The sequence below is a fragment of the Chelonia mydas genome, chromosome 1 (assembly GCF_015237465.2).
Source record: "Chelonia mydas isolate rCheMyd1 chromosome 1, rCheMyd1.pri.v2, whole genome shotgun sequence".
NCBI lineage: Eukaryota > Metazoa > Chordata > Testudines > Cheloniidae > Chelonia > Chelonia mydas.
In genome coordinates this window covers 169,159,989-169,179,531 of record NC_057849.1, presented here as the reverse complement: position 1 = coordinate 169,179,531, position 19,543 = coordinate 169,159,989, and the positions used below count along the sequence as shown (strand labels likewise).

General features: G+C 40.4%; 1 protein-coding gene across 3 annotated transcripts in view; it reads left to right on the top strand.

Moving 5' to 3' along the window:
- NCAM2 (neural cell adhesion molecule 2) overlaps positions 1 to 19,543 on the top strand; it is a 539,492-nt gene that overhangs the window by 274,405 nt on the left and 245,544 nt on the right. For all 3 annotated transcript variants that reach the window (XR_006287979.1, XM_037905715.2, XM_043538332.1), the window contains exons 2-3: positions 13,705 to 13,779; positions 16,780 to 16,986. Coding sequence is in view for 2 of the 3 variants with exons in the window: in XM_037905715.2 (XP_037761643.1) it covers positions 13,705 to 13,779; positions 16,780 to 16,986 (282 nt within the window). In the remaining variant the exon portion in view is untranslated. The remainder of the gene's footprint in view (positions 1 to 13,704; positions 13,780 to 16,779; positions 16,987 to 19,543) is intronic.

The following is a 19,543-nucleotide window of genomic DNA, read 5'->3' as shown; positions in this document are numbered from 1 at the left end:
CTGCATGATCATTAGGTAACCATGAAAATGGAGGCAGATATAAGGATTTGGACATGCCAATGTTGAATCTTTCCTGAAACCTCACCTGAAGGCAAGTCCTTGCTGCACTCAGCAATCACTTGTTGATTTGGGGTGGTGATGGAATGAAACTTTCTTTCAGGTTGTGGGTGGCCTTAGGGGTGAATGGCCAGTGGATCTGTGTAGTTATAGATTCACCAACCTTGCCCCTTCATCAGTCTACCCCCACCATTTCCAACAAAACCCTCTGAAAGTATCCACTGATAATATGCTCTCTGATGGGCAAACTCCCCGAATCCTGTCCCCCTCTTGCCTGGTGGAGCTGCACTACTTCTGCTGACCTACTTATGTGGGTTTGGGATATTGAACTATTCTTAATTGAGATCTTGCAATTGGACCATATCATGACTCTTAAGATAGAGAAGAGTTAGGATTCTGTTGTACTGAATAGAACAGGAATTCTTTATTCAAGCCACTGAACTCAGAGACCTGCTCTTTAGCAAACAAACTAATTAAAAACACAGCCTTTGCTGCCTATTGAAATAGCTAGGGTTTCCCATCAGTCCTAGCCTGGATCTTGTAGTCATGGAAGGGACTACTGAATAGTTATTGGGGGGCACAGATGAGCTTAACCTCTCCTCGTACTTAACAGAACACATAGACCTTCTGTCAGTCTTCAAACTCTTCCTTGGGTGCGACTGTATAATTAAAACCAAAACAAAATCTTCCGATAACTTAATGTGAACTTGATCTCAAGCTTTCTCCTGGAGTTTGACTAGGGAATGTCCTTCAGGTCTTCCCCTCTCTTAGTTTCCTCTTGTATCAGTGTCACCCTGGATGTTTCCCAAACCAGTTAAGCAGGTAGCTCAACATCAGAATCCTGCTACCCCATTACAAATGGTAACAACTCTTTGTCACTACTGACGGCATTGTACAGGAGAGAGATTGTATATCCCATCCAGCTTCCTCTCCCATTCTACTTTATTCACTACTGTACAATAACACCTCCCTAAGGCTGAGTGCGTATTTTGACTTCCCTTCATTATTTCCCCACAACAGTTGATGTTATGGTAGCAGTGTTTTTCACAGCATGTTCCCCTGCAAGTGGCATGCCCAGGAATGCACTGTAAATGTTCATTGGCTTGCACTGTAATATCCTTGGAAACATAGGAAGAAGCAGTATTTTCTCAGAACCAGCAGGTAGCAAATGTTTGAATTCTGATTTCTCTGTAACACGGTTATAAACATACTCTCTGCTGGCGTGAGTCCATGGAACAGCTTAATTGACGAGATGGACAAAGCATTCACTCATGCATCCAGAGACCTTGAAACCAGTCTTGATACAAACTGTTGCCTGTAATTTAATTTATTAGTTGTTGATGTACAGCAACAACTTAAAAATATGCATGCTGCTGTATATTGGCATCATCAGGTTACCTAATACCTTACATGTCTAAGTGGTTTCCGCTGAAATAAACGTGGATGAGATGTAAAACTTTTTGTGCTATGTAGTCTCTTCACAATATTTTAGTTTTAATTAAATGTCACACTACAAATAAGTGATGAGCGAGCTTCTGCTAGCCTTGTAATGGACTCTCTGCTTGACTACCTCAAAAGCACAGATTGCTAGACTAATCACTTAGACAATATTTTCCTGTTCTAATTTACATAAAGGGATATTTTTCTATTCCTATTTACATAAAGCAATGCCAGTAAAGGACAATGTTGGCTAGGTTGGAAAAATGGGGCAGATGGTCTGATATTTTCCTATTTTGTAAATATTAAAGTACCATATGTAGAATCTGATTTCATTTTGATTTCAGGGATGTAGCTACTATATCTCTATAGAGTTTATTATTGGGTTTATGCTTAGAATTCTAAATGTGGTTGAGCATTTTTGCTAAACTCTTAAGCTAGAGAAGAGAGAGGACTATTTCAAAAGTATATTTCATTCTTGGAGGAAAAGTATATTCCATTCCTATTTTTGCTTTGACCTTTCATAGCACATGTTGTTTTCATAACCTATCTAGAACATATCATTTAATATACAGAATGTGCATAGTGCCATCAGTTTATTAAATGCAAAGATATGCTGTGTAACTAAACTCTCCAAACAGTGTTATTGAGATGCTAAGATATTTAATTCCTGAAGAAAGTCGGCAAGACTGATTTTTTTTACCACACCATTAAATGCATATGGTGCTTGTGTTGGGGGTAGAGGAGCTCTATACGTTTCTTCATAATTGGGATATGCATCCAGACTCTGACTTTTTGAGGTCCCTCAATCACCAGATTTATTTGTAGTGTAACTTGTAGTGAGACTGGATAACATGCTTTTATACAGAGTTTGGCTAAACTGAACCTAGGATTTACTTCCCATCTCCTCTTGTAGTTATTATGGACAGGTTAATATAAAGAGGAATGCTTTGGGTACATCATGGACTTCTGGATGATTTATTGCTTCCATAGAGTATAACAAAAATACACATTCTACACTTGGTCTCAAACTCTTTTCCTTTGCTCCACAGTGCGTCTGTCAGATCACACAGCTTCCTAACTGTCCATCTCAGGGGGCTTGCCTCATCTCCATGGACTGCAGGGAGGAAGGGTAAAATTAGATTGCAGTTCTAGGACTGACAGTGGTCTCAGAGCAAGAATCTGCTATTGGTAATGGAGCCGAAGATGTGCCTGTATTTGTGTCCTGCTCCTGGCTCCATGAGCATCAGAACCATCTGCAAGCCAGAACATTATTCTTTGTCTTAATAGCTGTGGTATGGAACTTTGTCACTGGCTCCGCCAGTAAGCCTCATGGTCCTGAGGACTAGAAAACTTTGTCTTCTGAGACTAAGAAGCAAGTATTATATCTGGAAGAAACTGAAAAAAAACATTTGAATAAATTTATTCCAAAAGAGTCACCGTTGTCTGCTTTAGCATATGTCTACACTGCAGCTGGGAACATGCCTCTGAGCCTGGGTAAATAGATATGCTCTAATTCTGCTCAAGCTAGTGCACTGAATATAGGTATGTAGAGGTTGTAGCTATGAGAGCATCTACACAGAGATTGCCTGATTCCACTCAGCAGAAAATGAGTAATTGCTCCGGCCTTGCACAATTCGCATGTCCTCTGGTTGCACAAGAGAGTGGTTAATGGAAGCGCTTGCATCCTGAGAACTTTGGAAAATATAGTCACTTCATTTAGATGCTTATTAGGAGCTGAACACTTTTGCAAGTCTGTCCACAAAGGTATGTCCACACTGCAGCCGTCAGGGTGCCCCCTAGCCCAGGAAGACAAGTATGATCAAGCTAACACACTCTAGGAATAGCAGCATAGATATTGTGGCATGAGCAGCGGTATGGTCTAGATACCTGAGTGCAAGCCTGTCCAATACCCTGAGTCTATACTAGGGCAGCTAGCCCATCCAGTTACAACCTCTACATACCTATTTTCAGTGCACTAGCTTGAGCAGAATTAGAGCATATCTATTTACCCAGGCTCAGAGGCATGTTCCCAGCTGCAGTGTAGACGTATGCTAAAGCAGACAACGGTGACTCTTTTGGAATAAATTTATTCAAATGTTTTTTTTCAGTTTCTTCCAGATATAATACTTGCTTCTTAGTCTCAGAAAAGAGATTTCTAGTGAAATGGTTTATTTATGACCTTTTCAATGGGCATTTTTAACAGTTTACTTCATTTTATGTCATGCTATGCCATACAAACTTAGTTTCATTTGTACTGTGTTCAGCACAATAGATAAGAGACAAACCTCTTTTCCTTGTTAATAACTATGAGCTGGAATGTATGGGTCTTCTAGCATATTAACCTGTATGTCGGTGATCCCTCTGGACAAACCTTCAGCTGTGCAGTAACTGGGGAATTAAGCACATTTATTCCCATTTTGGCAAATTAGATTTGTTCCAATCCAATTTTCATTTTATCATATTGAAAATGTATTATACTGTATATCATTTATTGGGCTTGTGTACGTGGTGGGTGGGCAGGAGGAGGGAGGCATTTGTTTGCTGTAACTTTAGTTAGTCTACTATGAAAATGCCTGTGTATACACAACACAATTCCTTAGAGTGCACCAACTCCACATTTTTATTAAGAACTCTGGAGTCCCCTTTCAGAGTATACTAATTTTGATGCAAATTGAGTTAGTTCAGTCTGTTGTTTGTGTGCCTGCAAAGCTGCCATAGCACTATTTTGGCAGCCCTCCAACTGCTATCCCACAGTGCTTTGTGAGTTTCCCTTACTGATGCTCAGTCTGTTTACCTGTGTGCCCGCCACTTCTCTAATGTCAAGTTGACTGGATGTCCCTTCCCTCATTTCAAAACTGGCATGGAGCTCCTCAATTCAACTGTATCAGTATTGAAACACTATTACTCCAGAAGCCTTTACACCATGTCTCAAGCAGCCACTTGGAGTCATGCTGAGACTCTAGATCTCTCCGTCTGGGGTGAAGTGTTCGTGCAGCAAGCTCTTGAGGCCAGTCATTGGAATAAATATGTATCGACGGTACCTCAGCATGTAAGTGTCTATCCTCACAATTTCTTCTTGTACTACACAGCTGTGCTAACTTCCGTTCTGGCTGCTGCACAGCTGCAGTTATTTTTGGCAGATGTGGGCTAGGAGCCTTTCCAAGTCTCCACCCCCATCTGCCTCTTTCCCTCCCTCAGCCACACTCTCAGTTCGCTCCTCCCTATACACGTTTTCAAAATGGTGGCTGCTCCCACTTGGCAATCTGCTTCTATCTCGTGCTAAAGCTCTACCAACCATTTACAAGCCAATGCCATGGAGGGCGCACACTCATCTATCCCTCTCCCCAGCCTGGCAAATGCTCCCCCCAAACCCATTCGCTTACTCAAAATGGCAGATGGCAGCATGGTGCAACTGCAATCTGTACTACATGTCCCCTCCAACAGCATATTTAACTAGTGAAAACATTCACTTGTGTGAAATTCACACCATTTATTGATTTAATGGTTCCAGGAAAAGGAGTTTGGTTAGCATAATCAACGTACATGACATAGACTGCGGCATTGCATGCCTGTAAAGATACTAAGGCTGCTGTGCTCTGCTGAAGTATATATACCCAGTAACAAGCATTCATATGGGAAAAGAAGTTTACCTTAGGGGTATCATAGCTGTATAGCTCTTAATGGGTTTTCATAGACCTACAGAGACTGGGAACTGGCTTCAATCAATTAGTGGAGAATCCAGTCCATTTTTCTCTGCACCTTCAGCATGTCTGGAGGGGAGGTAAGCAGAATTTAAGACAGATAAGTTGTTTTCATTTGGTGTGGACATTTTGTGGGATAATGGAATGGTCATTGCCTGCGGTATAGCTTGCAATTCTCTTCCTCTCCTACAGCTCTTCTGTGCTGTGGGGGGGCCATTCTGGTGAATAGCTTCACAGCATATCTTGTTGGTCTGCCTTAGTCTTTTTGAAAAGGGTTATCATTTACGTCCTAGTCACCTAGTCCTAGTCACTTGCCTCGATATAATGTCATCAAGAGTTAGGACAGCATAAAGGGGATGTAGAGGGGATTATTATCTAGCTTGCCCCTAGATGCCCCCCACTAACCCCTTTGGCCCCACATAAGCACTTCCAAGGCACAGCAAAACTGCAAAGCCAAACTGGGAACATAATTCCCAGCTCCCCTGCACCCAGCTTCCAAGGCATAACTGCAAACTCAAACAGTATATATTGCCTACCCCAAAATCCTATTCTAGCCCCCTCCTCCACACCCTAGCTCTGAGGTTCCTCTAAGACTGGGAAGAATCTCAGGGAGGGAAAATCAGAAATGCATGTTAAAAAATGCTATCATAGCCTCCCTGCAATATGAACAATAACTGCTGCTTGTTGTGGGTTTTTTCCTACTCCCTCAGCCACAGTCCCTTCAGCACCCAGACCCTCAAGGACAGGGCCTTTATCAATGGCTGGAACGACTGGCTAACCTGAGGGGGAAGGAATGGAGAATTCAGATTGCAATGTTCACAGATCTAAGTGCAGAATCTCTTCTCCCCCAGGCTTAATACAAGGGAGAGGTGGAGGTTGTATTTGAGGCTGAAGAGGGGAAAAAGACAGGCAGTTCTCCAGAGACAGCGTTGCCATGGCAAAGACACTGTAGAGAAAGACAGGAACATGCAGAGGCGACTCCACTCCGGAGGCAGTACAGAAGCAGCGTATTCTTCTGCAGATCGTACAGCTAGTGGACCCACAGACAATCCTGTGCCCTCAACCAGGACCCAGCCATGTTTTTCAGCTCCTGGACAGTACAAGGTACTGGAAACACCAGCATATGTTCCCTGCTGTACCTCCACAGCTGTGCTTCCAGAGGCCATTCCCCTCCCTGGCCCCAGCTCCAGGCAGTGTGAACAATTGCAGCTGGGATCCCAACTCTTTTAAAGCCATTTTATTCCCCTGATAACTTTGAGACCCGACACTCAATGCTAGAAGGCCTAAGAACAAGACAAGGCAGAGACTTAATCTCCTGATCATTAGGAAGTTTTATAACCCAGTGTGAAAGTACCTTATCCATGGTATCACGCATCTGTGTGACAATGGCCCCAGCAGACCTGAGGATTAAGTGTCAGGACCCCAGTATTGAAACCAGGCCCACCACAGCTGAGGAAGAGCTCTGTTTACCTTGAAAGCTTGTCTCTCTCCCCAACAGAAGTTGGTTCAATAAAAGTATCACCTCACCCACCTGGTCTCTAATATCTTGGGACTGATATTGGCTACAACAACATTGCACACAGTAATGGCCCCAACAGTCAATCTCCCTGGGCTGATTTAGTTGCCTATGGGCTGCTAATGTTCAAGGGTTACCAGCTTCCAGATGGCAATGACAACCTGCTTCTCAACAGGTAGAGAGTGTGGCATGTTGGTACACTGCCACCGTGGCTCTGGGGCAATCCCAAGCAATGGCATTGCACTGCGTGGAGCTGATCCAGGAACAGCTTCCGTAGTAGCAATTGCTTAGTGTCATCCTCCTTTTTCCATTGCTGCTGCTGCTGGTGCTGCTGGAGAAGCCGCTGCTGCAGTCACAGCATCTGCTTGGTGCAATGGGCGAAGTCCAAAACTAAAGCCATGTTGCTTCAAGAGCTCAGATAAAGCCCGAACAGTGTCTGAGTATTCACAGTGTGACAAAGCTCTGTCCTTGCCTCCATGAGTCCCATGTTTCCTGGTGGATTTTGCTAGCCTCAGAGGCTCACTGTGACCCTCCACGTAACCCTTCTCGCTCTAGAGACAAGGGTCACAGTCTACTGAGCCATTTTCATCATAAGCCAGCAAGAGAGGTGAGGAGAAGTTATGCTTCCTTGCACAGTCTCTGTTGTCTCCCAGTCTCAGTGATGAATCAGGGGGCAAAGGTGGGGGGAGGAGCCCAGGCCCACCCTCTACTCCGGGCTCCAGCCCAGGGACCCTAATAGTATCAGCTATGGTAGCTGACCTTTTAGAAACATGACATGTACAATTCCCTGGGCTACTTCCCCCACAGCAGCCCTCAGTTCCTCAAGCTCCACTTCACCCTTACCTCAGGGCCTCCTTCCTTGTGCCTGATATGCTGTGTACTACTCAGCCTCTCCAACAGCACAACTTCCTCCCACAGCTCCTGGCATGCACACCCACCTGACTGACTGGGAGGCTTTTAACTAGTTTCAGCCAGCCCCTGATTGGCTTCAGGTGTCCCAATCAACCTAGCATTCTCCCTGCCTTCTGGAAAGTTCTTAATTGGCCCCAGGTGTCTTAATTGATCTGGAGCAGCTTCCATTTCACTTTACCTGGTACCAGGGATTTGTTTAGCCTGGAGCTAATATATCTATCTCCCACTACTTTTCTATAGCCATCTGGCCTTGCCCCGTCACAACAGTTACTGGCATAGTGCTGCAGATCTATAGCTGGGTCCATGCTGGCTGACAGCAATCCAGAAAAAAAAAAAAGGAAACAGGGGTGAGACAGCAGAATCACAAGATTTTTTTTTAGTTTGACCCCAAGTTCCAGAATTCCACTGGCTTCCACCTGGCTTCTCCTGTGCATCCCATAATATGTAGTGAGAAAAATCCCAGAATACATATTGCTCAGCAGCGAAGCAAAGGACTATGGGATACTCTCCCAGAACGTCATACTCTTAGTGTGCCCCGAGCCCCTGATGTGTGTACACAATGATGCAAATTGAAAGGGAGCAGTCATCCCATGTGCACATTATTAGCATGGCCTAAGTATAGATCACCAGCTAGTGCATGTGAACTCAATTCATATATATAAAGACCTCATCCAGTAGACAATGTATGACTATATGTCTACAGAAGGTCACAGAGCCTGACCTTAAGGGAGGCCACCTGTTTATTACAGAGGTTATCTTTTTGTTAAAAAAAGGTGAAGGACCCGGGGGAAGGGAAAGGGAAGGAAAAAACAATGCAGTGCCATTTGCAACTGGAAGCTGCACACACCATCTGGAAACACATTCTCTTCATTCTGCAGACCAAAATGCTGGATTCTGGCTTTGCTTTAACCTCCTCCTTTACCACTGACCTACATTAAAAAGAAGTTATGCAAGCTCCAAACAAGAGTAATGTATGTATTTTGGTAGTGCATAAGAGCCAACCAAGAACTGGATCCCATTGTACTAGGCACTGTGGAAACATACTGTAAAAGACAGTCCATGCCATGAAGAGCTAATAGCTTACTGTATGACAGCAAGTGGTATGATAGTCATTCTGTGTGACCTGTCCTTGATAGTTTAATTTTATTTGGCTCTGATAAAACAACAACCAATAAAACCTGTTAGCCAAGGAAAAGGATGACAACTTTGAACTACAACCTCTTTGGTGATCTCTGACTGATGTTTGGTCTTCTGAGTAAGAAACTTTCCTTAACTGTGTAGGGTGTTGGCTGCTTCTGGAAACTATTCAAAGGAGTCCACCCAGTTTATTCTCAAGGGTCAGCTACTCTATTCTGGAGAAGGAGGGGAAATAGAATATCTAATGAAGAATTATGTACTGCAACAACAGGGCATTTTCCACACTGAATTCCAATATAGTCATCCCAGCAATGGAGCAAAGTAAGTGTTTAGTTTCTTTGGCACAGCACACATGGAGTTTAATTTTGAAAATGCACAAGAGAGTACACTTATAAAGTCTGCAGACAATACCAAGCTGGGAGGGGTTGCAAGTGCTTTGGAGGATAGGATTAAAATTCAAAATGATCTGGACAAACTGGAGAAATGGTCTGAAGTAAATAGGATGAAATTCAATAAGGACAAATGCAAAGTACTCCACTCTAGGAAGGAACAATCAGCTGCACACATATAAAGTGGGAAATGACTGCCTAGGAAGGAGTACTGCAGAAAGGGATCTGGGGGTCATAGTGGATCACAAGCTAAATATGAGTCAACAGTGTAACGCTGTTGCAAAAAAAAGAAAACCTCATTCTGGGATGTATTAGCAGGAGTATTGTAAGCAAGACACAAGAAGTAATTCTTCTGCTCTATTCCACACTGATTAGGCCTCAGCTGGAGTATTGTGTCCAGTTCTGAGTGCCACATTTCAGAAAAGATGTGGACAAATTGGAGAAGATCAACAAAAATGATTAAAAGTGGCAAAGAGTTCTGTGGCACCTTATAGACTAACAGACGTATTGGAGGATAAGCTTTCGTGGGTGAAGACCCACTTCGTCGGATGCATGTAGTGGAAATTTCCAGAGGCAGGTATAAATATGCAAGCAAGAATCAGGCTAGGGATAACGAGGCTAGTTCCATCAGGGAGGATTGGTTCAATCAGGGCCTCATCCTCCCTCATCCTCATCCTCCCTGATTGAACTAACTATAAGCGACTCTTTGCCGCTTTTAAAGATCCAGACTAACACAGCTACCCCTCTGATACTTGAAAAATGATTAAAGGTCTAGAAAACATGACCTATGAGGGAAGATTGAAAAAAAATGGGTTTGTTTAGTCTGGAGAAGAGAAGACTGAGAGAGGACATGATAACAGTTTTCAAGTATGTAAAAGGTTGTTACAAGGAGCAAGACAAATTGTTTTTTTTTAACCTCTGAGGATAGGACAAGAAGCAATAGGCTTACACTGCAGCAAGGATGGTTTAGGTTGAACATTAGGAAAAACTTCCTAACTGTCAGGGTGGTTAAGCACTAGAATAAATTGCCTAGGGAAGTTGTGGAATCTCCACCATTGGGGATTTTTAAGAGCAGGTTGGACAAACACCTGTCAGGGATGGTCCATATAATACTTAGTCCTGCCTTGAGTGCAGGGGACTGAAGTAGATGACCTCTCGAGGTCCCTTCCAGTTCTATGATTCTATGCAATGAAACTTAAAAGGGAACTCTAAAAGAATGGGTTTAACATTTTAGATAACTAGTTCATCTCTTGTTTACTGGGTCTTGTTTGTAGTCACATGTATAAACATATAGTGTCTTGAATTATTTTGTCAGATCAATAAGTCTCCCAGACTTTTCAACAAACTGAGCTTAAACTTCTATTTGTACAACCTTTCTCACTGTCTGACTGTTTTTATGGAGTGCCAAACATTTATGGAGTGTCAGATGCAATATTTAGATGAGCATATAATTTAACCTGAAATGGGCTGTGTGCTTGCTATTTTGGGGTTTGACCACTTATACTTTGAACACTTTGTTATTATTTTATTAATATAATTAATATAGTCTTCTTCTGTTGTTGTGGGAGAGCTGTTGTGAAAAGATGGGGGAGGTACTCTGTACCTGAAAGCAGCAGCGTGGAGCCCCCATAGTCACTCCTGTCATCTAAATATGATATATTTCATACAAAGCATGCCATATGAGGTATCATGTGAAAGGTCATGATCTGCTGGAACCCATTGTTTTGTCCAAATATGTATATCATTAGTGTGTATAAAGTTGAGATTTTTCCTATATAGTTGTTACTGAAATATTTTGTAAGTTTGAGGGTCTCTCCTGCTACATTGGGATCCACTTCCAGGAAGGTGTTAAGCAACCATTAATCAGAAGGGGAGTTGTAAACAAGGGATTTACAATACTATAAGAGAGCTGCACAAGCATCACATAATGGGAGATTGCTCAACCCTGTGACTCAGCAAAGTCCACCAGGACATGCTTGGGCTAGTGTTTTCCAGGCGCGTGGACTGAGGATATAAAATGGGGGACAGTGGCATCATGTTTTGGCCTTTCTCCTCCTGCACCTATGCTGGAAGCAACAAGAGATTGAGAAGACAAAGACTTGAACTGAGGAGACTGGTCCCAGCCTTAAAGGGGAAGCTTGTGTATTAAGAACTGCAACGTCTAATGGGGTGAGAAAACTGATTGATTCAAATACTGCCAAGACAAATAAGGACTAGAGATTTAGACTTGCACTTATCTCATATTTTCTTTGGTAACTATCTTTGACCTTTTGTGCCTAACACTTATAATCACTTAAAATCTATATTTCTGTACTTAATAAATCTGTTTTATATTTTACCTAAAACAGTGTGTTTTGCTTGAAGTGCTTGGGAAATCTCAACTCAGTTTACAAAGGATAGTGAATGTCCTCTCCACATGGAAGGAGGGATGGACTGCTTAATAAACATCTACTGGTCTGGCTTCTGACCAGGAATGGAACATTCTCGGGGTGCAAGGCTGGGGGTTGACAGATTTGCTGGTGCCTTTCTGTTTTGTGAGTGGCTCAGGGAGCATTCATGCAATATAGCTGGGTTTGGGGTTGCACATGCTGTTGTACTGAGTGATGATAGTTCCCAGAGGAGTTTTCTGCATGTCACTAACATAGCATTGTAAGTGACAGCCCAGGCTAGAGAGTTATGGGGGAGCAGCGCTACCCTAAATCCAGGTTGCATCCTGCACCCTGTCACAATGGGTTTGGTATCAGCCTCTGAAAATGGGAAGACTTGAGCTCATTCTGATGCCCTCAGAAAAGGTGTTCCATAGTTGAGGGTCCCTCACAGACAATCCCCCAAGTTCACACTCAAACATTTCATTCTTGTTCAGAACAACTGAATAAATTAAAAGTAGTTAAGAAGATAATGACTTAAATCATGCCCACTTGTTATTCATTAAAAGTTGAGGGTGGGTTTAAGAAGAACTTTTGATTTGTAAATGTTTTAGGCCATTATTGAAGTTCTACGGAGAGGACCACTTTGTCTTACATGAAATAGGTTATTAGTCTATAAATTCAAATATGGTCTGTGTCTTCCCTTATCCAAGCTGTTTATGTAGAGCTAGAACAGGTATTGCATAATTGTTTGGATTGTCTTTTATTGATGGTAATAATTGCCATATGGCGCTATATTATGTATGAAATACTCTTTCAAATCTGTTTTTGGGCTTATGCTTTCACTTTTTATTCTGTAGTTAACAGCAGTACAGTCAGTACTGTACAAGGAGTTTTTCAAAGTGTTATAAAATGTAACATATTCATGGAAGAAAAAGATTTTGTCATATAAAATAAATTTGATAGTAACTCTGCTCACCCCCAACTGTCCTCTAGGGTGCATCTACACTGCAAAGAAGAACCTTGAGCTTGCCTGTGTCAGCTGATTCAGACTTGCGGGGCTCAGATTGAAGGGCTGTTTAATTGTAGTGTAGGCGTTTGGGCTCAGTCTGGAGCCTAGGATCGAGGACCCTGCGAGGGGGGAGGGTTCCAGAGCTCAGACTTCAGCCCAAGCCCAAATGTCTATGCCATAGTGTAACAGCCCCTGAGCCCCACGCCTGCAAGCCCAAGTCAGCTGTCATGGGCCAGCCATGGGTGTTTAGTTCTAAAGTAGATATATCCTCAGACTCCCATGATAACGGTGGATCAAGGAGCTGGTGAGGTGAAATCTTCCGTCTAATTGGCCATCTTTAGCATTCACTGTACACAATTGTACTGATCATGGTTTTAAAGGAGTTCAGTCACTTCCACACACCTTTGAGATAGATGAATCAATCATGTGTTTCAAAACTAAAAAAATGTTGAAAAGACACTATCTAATATTTTTAGAGTCCCAATCACCCTATAATTCTTTTGTTTATAATACTCTCAGACCTTTGTAAATAAAATTTCATTCCCTAAAACTTTGGTTCTTTTCCATCTGGCAGATATTTTACTTTTTTTCTGTTTCTAGTAGAACTTGAAATTAGTATGACTTTTTCTTTTAGTATTCCATTTTGATGTGCGTGCATATGTAAGCCAAATTCTGTGCATACAGTTGACTTATGCAGATGCACCTACTTACTCTAGGATTCAGTAAGGCCCTGTGTTAGTTGTATTCCATCTCTGGAAAAAAGGGTTTCTTAGTTCATTTGTGCTTTCAGTGCTGCATCTACAATAAGCAGCGTGTAAAGTATCGGTGTTGCTTTGGTCCTTCACATAGAGTGGCTATGTATTTGAGAGGGTTTTTTATCTCTTGGGTGTGTGTGTGTGTGAGAGAGAGAAACTGAATACTTAGGATCTCCAGGACATTCCCCATCAAGTTAACTTTACTGGGATGTTATAGTTTGCATCTAAAACGTGATCTCTAACTTACTCTTAGATTTCTTTCTCCCCACTGCTATAAATACTCTATTTTGGGAGATACTATGTTTAGCTGACACTCAATCTTTTTTGTGCTGCTTGTACAGTACATATACTGTGTGTAGGCATCTTTTAACTGATACATGCAGAATGTATTCATGCTGTATTTACATTGTATTTTTCAGCTCTTCTTCAAGTGACGATTTCACTTAGCAAGGTAGAGCTTAGCGTGGGCGAATCCAAATTCTTCACATGCACAGGTATGTATTTCATTATATCTCCAGGTATGTTTTGCTAAATTTTCAGATCAAACTTTTTCATAATTTGAATGTTATTAATTGGCTTAGAAATATTTATATTTAAAGTATATTGTTTCAATATTTGCATTGAATTCTGACTACTTGCATGTTGTGATAAATAGCAAGTCCTGCTACATTGGCTTCACATAATGTATGCTTTCAGTCTACAGACTGTTGATTTCAGGTGCCAAACAGACTAAATCACTTATTTTGAAATTGATTTCCATCAGTATAAATTATTTATGTATGTAAATTTTTTTGCTCTATTAAAATAATTTTACTTGTCTAAACACTAATATTAGAATGAATATATAAGATCATAATTGAATAATTTTTGGTAAATAGCTAATGAATAAATTAGACATAGCATGCTGCTCGGAAGTTACACCTGAGTGACTGTTTCAGTATCCAACAGAGCATATGTAACCTGAAAAGTTAGAATTACTTTTTCTCATGAAATCAACTTTTTACCCAGGGAAAGTTTTAGCAGTACTTTAGAAAACTTTGCCAAATAGTTTATTTCTTAAACAAAATGACCTGAACCTGAAAAGTATTAAAAAAAAAAATTCATACATCAAAGATGCTTTCATGTGGGTTTTGACATGGGTCTGTTTTATCATCTCTAATTGAAGGTGTATGTGGAGATGTTAAGAGGGTTAGTGTGGAGATGGTGATGAAATCCTGACCCATTTTAAGTCAATGGGAGTTTTACCAGGCTTCATTCTGTGGCATTGAAGTAGTTTTAGTTTGCTACTGACATCCAGCTATAAGACTGAAATTTTGGCCCCACTGAAGTCAGTGGAAAACTATTACTGATTTAAAAAGGGTCAGGATTTCACTTCATATCTCTGTCGTATCTTGTTCAATTAGTGAGGTCCAAGGTCTTAACCAGTGTAAGGCTGAGACCTGCATAGGTGAGACAGTTGCTTTATTATTATGGATAGGACTGAGTCACCTGCTGGAGTCATGGTTCTGCTATTAATTGACCATGTTTAAAAAAAGTCAGGGAACCTGGAGGTTGTGTTTTATAAATCAAATTTGTGACTGATGTGTTTAGCTTCTCTCAAGATGAGGCCAGTAATTTTTCTTAGAAATAATTTTATATATAATATAAAATGTGCGTTTAGAGTTATGCCATCATTGTGGTCAAAATTATCCGTGCATTAAGATGAGAATATTCATACCTGTTTTGTCAGCTTGCTTAATCAATAATCTGTAAACAATGTTACAGTTTTGTTGCAGTAACAGTGGAACTGCCCTATCTTTTAAATGTTATTAGGTAAGAGTTCATTATTATTTTCAAATGACTCATCATCGGATGACTCATAGTGTGCAAAATACATGTCCTCATAAGCCTTGTTAACAACAACTATCTAGAACTTCAAACAGCCAAAAGCAGAGGACCAGATCAGAATCTTGTGTTGGTTCAGACTGATCCTGTGTCCTTTACCACTCCTGTCTCACTGGGGGATGTCTTAGATTTGCTGGCATATCCTCCTGTCCAGTCAAACAAGTCCATTGAACCTTTGTGGAACTCTCAGCTGTCACTGCTCATTGGGGCATGCACCCTTTTTGAGCTCTTCACAGCTGACTGTCAGTCACCTGCAGAAACCAATCCCCACAGCCACAGGGTCAGGGAGGCTTTTCACTTACTTGGGAGACTCACCGGTGTCATTCTCATAATCCATCGGGGCAAAAAGGGTTTCAGGCTCTCCTCCCTTAGCAGGGATGTGATCTGATGTCACATAGCTGCTATACAACAACCTCTGCAGAGAAGTAAACTTCTCCGCCTTGGGATTTTAGTTTTATTCCAAGTTGGGGGATGGTCTATGCAATTCTGTGATGCAGAATGTGGTAGTAGCAGGATTTGATATTGAATCTGGCCCAATGTTATCTGAATATCTAGCATATAGTTATATCTGAGGGGATTTATGCCAACCACTCAGGCAGTTAGATGGGTTACAGTTTATTCACTGTGAGTTAAAAAAAGAAAAAGAGGAAAAAACAGCTTCAACCAGCTGGAAATCAGATAGTTCTGAAAAGTATGATACGGTTTTAAGGACTGTTCTTTGAATATAGGCCAGTGGTTGCTCACCAATTCCTGGCTCACTTAAAAACGTTAGTCCAATGGCAACTTAAAACTAGAATGTAACCTTTAAATATGGAAACATGTAAATATTTACTCTTAAATACAAATAGGTAAACATGTATCTGATTGCATCTATAATGTTGTATAATGTTCTTACAAATTTTGTTTGCCAAAATGCTTTTGTTCCATAGACAGTTATTAAAAAGAAATTTTTTTCTAAAAACACTGTCAAAATGAAGTTGTAATTCTGGTTCAAAATCTGTTTCTTTCTACAAATGTGATTATTACCATGGCTGTACGCCATGGTAATTTGACATGTAACCAAAAACTTGCTTTTGTTTCAGATAGAACATAGTGAAAACACATCTCTGAGGAAAAAAAAGTCAGTAGAGCAAATAAAAAAAGGGGGGGGGGCAGTTTCTGTTTTCTTTCCTCTTTTTTTTTAAATTTGAACATAGGCTGGGACCTAAGTAGGACAAATTTGCTAGTACTTGAATATTAGAGTATGTCATGGAGGAGGGAAAGGTCTCTGATTTTGGTCTTTGAATCTTGTAAAAAGTTTGTTCGGATTTTGGGCAAAGGTTTGATCCAAATCTTTTATTTCTAAAATACCCACAGATATCCCAAATAGTTACTGGACAATGTAATTGGTGCTATCTGGCTTAGCTGGATATATAAACATTTTCCTAATTCTTATTAATACTCAAAATAGTTAAATTATGGCCATCAGACTTGCTGGTTTCTCTTTTGTCTGTCTTATAACTTGTGTTTCTCCTACAGACAAGACAAGCTGGATATTGCAAAGAAAGAACTCAACTGAATGCTACTTAGTGTCTATAGCTGAACTTTACTTTTAACATTGCTTTTTTTAGCGATTGGGGAGCCAGACAGTATAGATTGGTACAATCCACAAGGAGAGAAGATTGTGTCTAGTCAAAGAGTGGTCATTCAAAAAGAAGGTGTTAGATCACGGCTAACCATTTACAATGCAAATGTAGAAGATGCTGGGATATATCGGTGTCAAGCAACTGATGCAAAAGGACAGACTCAAGAAGCTACTGTTGTTTTGGAAATTTATCGTAAGTGAAACATAAAGGAAAAACTAACAATAAAAAGAGAGGATCTATTTTGAATTCCATTTGCTATACAGAAAATTAACACTAAATTAATATATACCCCTTCTCTATAAATCTAATTTTAGAAGCAATAGATTGTATCTGTTGCAGTCAAGCATATATACTGTGAAAAAGACTTGAATGGCATTGATATCGAGTACATTAATCCAGTATGGTATAGCATCAGTTACCTGATGTCTTGAAATACAAAGTCTTATCATGAGGATGCACCATATATACCTCTCTATCATGAAAAGGACAAAATGTGTTTGTGAGGGAGATAGATCTGCACCAAAATAAATCCTCTTACAATAGTCAAATTGTGCATTGATTTGGAGTGCAAGAGACACAACATATACAGTTTAAAAGAGTTTGCAATGGCTTTTATGTTATTTTTTTTCCTGTTCTTGGTTGTATAAGGGACTTATGTGACATAAAAGCCTATATGTGATGAGGTATAAATATTTATAAACCACCAAAGTATTATTATTTTTAAAATAGAGTTAAACAATTAATGGAGGATTATTTCTTCAAATGTAAATATACTGCATGATGCAAAATGAATATGTAAAAGCATCCTACAGACGTTTTGTCAAGTTGTAATTGACATCACTTTAAAAAGTACGGAATATTGAACTGAATTCTTTACATCAATTAGATCAATTAGAATTCTTTACATCAATGCAAAATACATAATACAGAAGAGGCTTAAGGCTAACACAAAACCAAAAAGAGGGGCCATATTGTGCCATTAGTATTTAAGCAGAATTCCTTATTGATTTGAATGGTGACTTTTGCATAAATATTCATGGCAGGATATGGTTCATGGTCAGGCCAAGACTTATGAACTGAAATGTGCCAGGTAAATGCAAGATAAAATCTTAAAGTACTGCAGCTTTAACAGTGCAGCAGATATCAAATGATAGATAATTTTAAAAATAAATGTAATTGATAAAACCACCATTCAGGCTGATTACAAGCAATTACATGATGGTTGCAAAGTTGGTAGTTCGAAGAACGGATTTCATAATCTGTAAAAGTCATCATTTTTATGCTTAAAACTGCCAGACACTATACAAGTTGACTACTGTGCAAGGTAGAAATCCTTTGAAAACTGTTAGGAAGAGACATAGTAGTTCTTTTTTTTTTTTTTTTTTTTTTGTAAATAGTTCTCAGGATGGAACAAAAAAATAATCATAAAAAGCCAAACACAAGGTGTGAAGTCTGACAGAAATTTTGCCTGAAAGCTAGCACATTTAGGGCTAGATGATATGTTGCAGAGGATCAGCAAGATGATTTCCTTTTGGGTCTGATCCTAAGCTCACTGATGTCAATGGGAGTTTTTCCGTTGATTTTAATGGACAATTGGATCAGTTTATTAGTTTCATCTTCACAAGTGATGCACATGATAGCAGTCTGTGCTCTGGGTAGCACATGCACTGTTTACTCCAGCTCTCACATCTCTGAAAAGGGAACAGGGAGAGATAGGGGACAGAGATGTAGAGCTGCCTTCTCCTTGTCTTTTATGACAGCCATGAACTGGAGTTGATGGATTGGAGGAAAACAAAGCAATCTGCTCTGTCTAGAGGAGGCACATGTTTGTGCACTACACATATGCAGTGAGTTGCATAGACAGAGGATGTGTCACTGAGAAGCAGTTCCTCCAGAGCTCGTCTTAGGTCTGTACAGTTCCACAGTAGTGCCTAAAGAAGGTGGTGGATTAAAAGCCACAGTGTAGCTGTTGAGCTATTCTGCAATAGCAGCTAAAATTATGCAACCCTTACTCACACAACTGAATACTTACTTATGGTATTACTGCCCCAAGTATTCAAAAATCAGATCTCCAAAAAATGGGTCTTATTGGCTAAAAAAAAATCACAATTTAAAAATAATCGGGTTTCTTACTATTTGCCTTTTGGGTTTTGAGCCAGTTGATGATGTCAGGCTTTTCTCCACAACATGATAGCTAGAAAGTCGTCCCCCACACTACTGCTCCCCCATGAAAACTTAAATTCTCACAATCACTTGCCTTCAGCAGCCAGGACTTGAAGAAAAACACCAAATAACTGAGTCAACAAGGCTACTCACTGGAGTAATTAATGCTCACAGTATGAGTAAGAGTTCCACAGTTGAGCCCAAAAATGTTGAAAGCAAGAAGTAAGTAAGAAATTATTTTGTATATTCAAACTGAAGAGATTACTTCAAAGATCCTTATGGCACTATCCCACATGTCATTCTCATAAACGAACTAGGGACATCTGGTCTAGAGGAAATTACTATAAGGTGGATGCATAACGTGTTGAAATACCATACTCAAAGACTAGGTATTAATGGGTTGCTATAAAAATGGGAGGGCATATTTAATGGGGTCCCCTATGTGTCTGGCACTAATCAATCTTTTAATTAATGACTTGGATAATGGAGTGGACATATTGCATATAACATTTCTGGATGACACCAAGATGGGGGGGATTGCAAGCACTCCAGAGGACAGGGTTAGAATTCAAAATTATCTTGATTA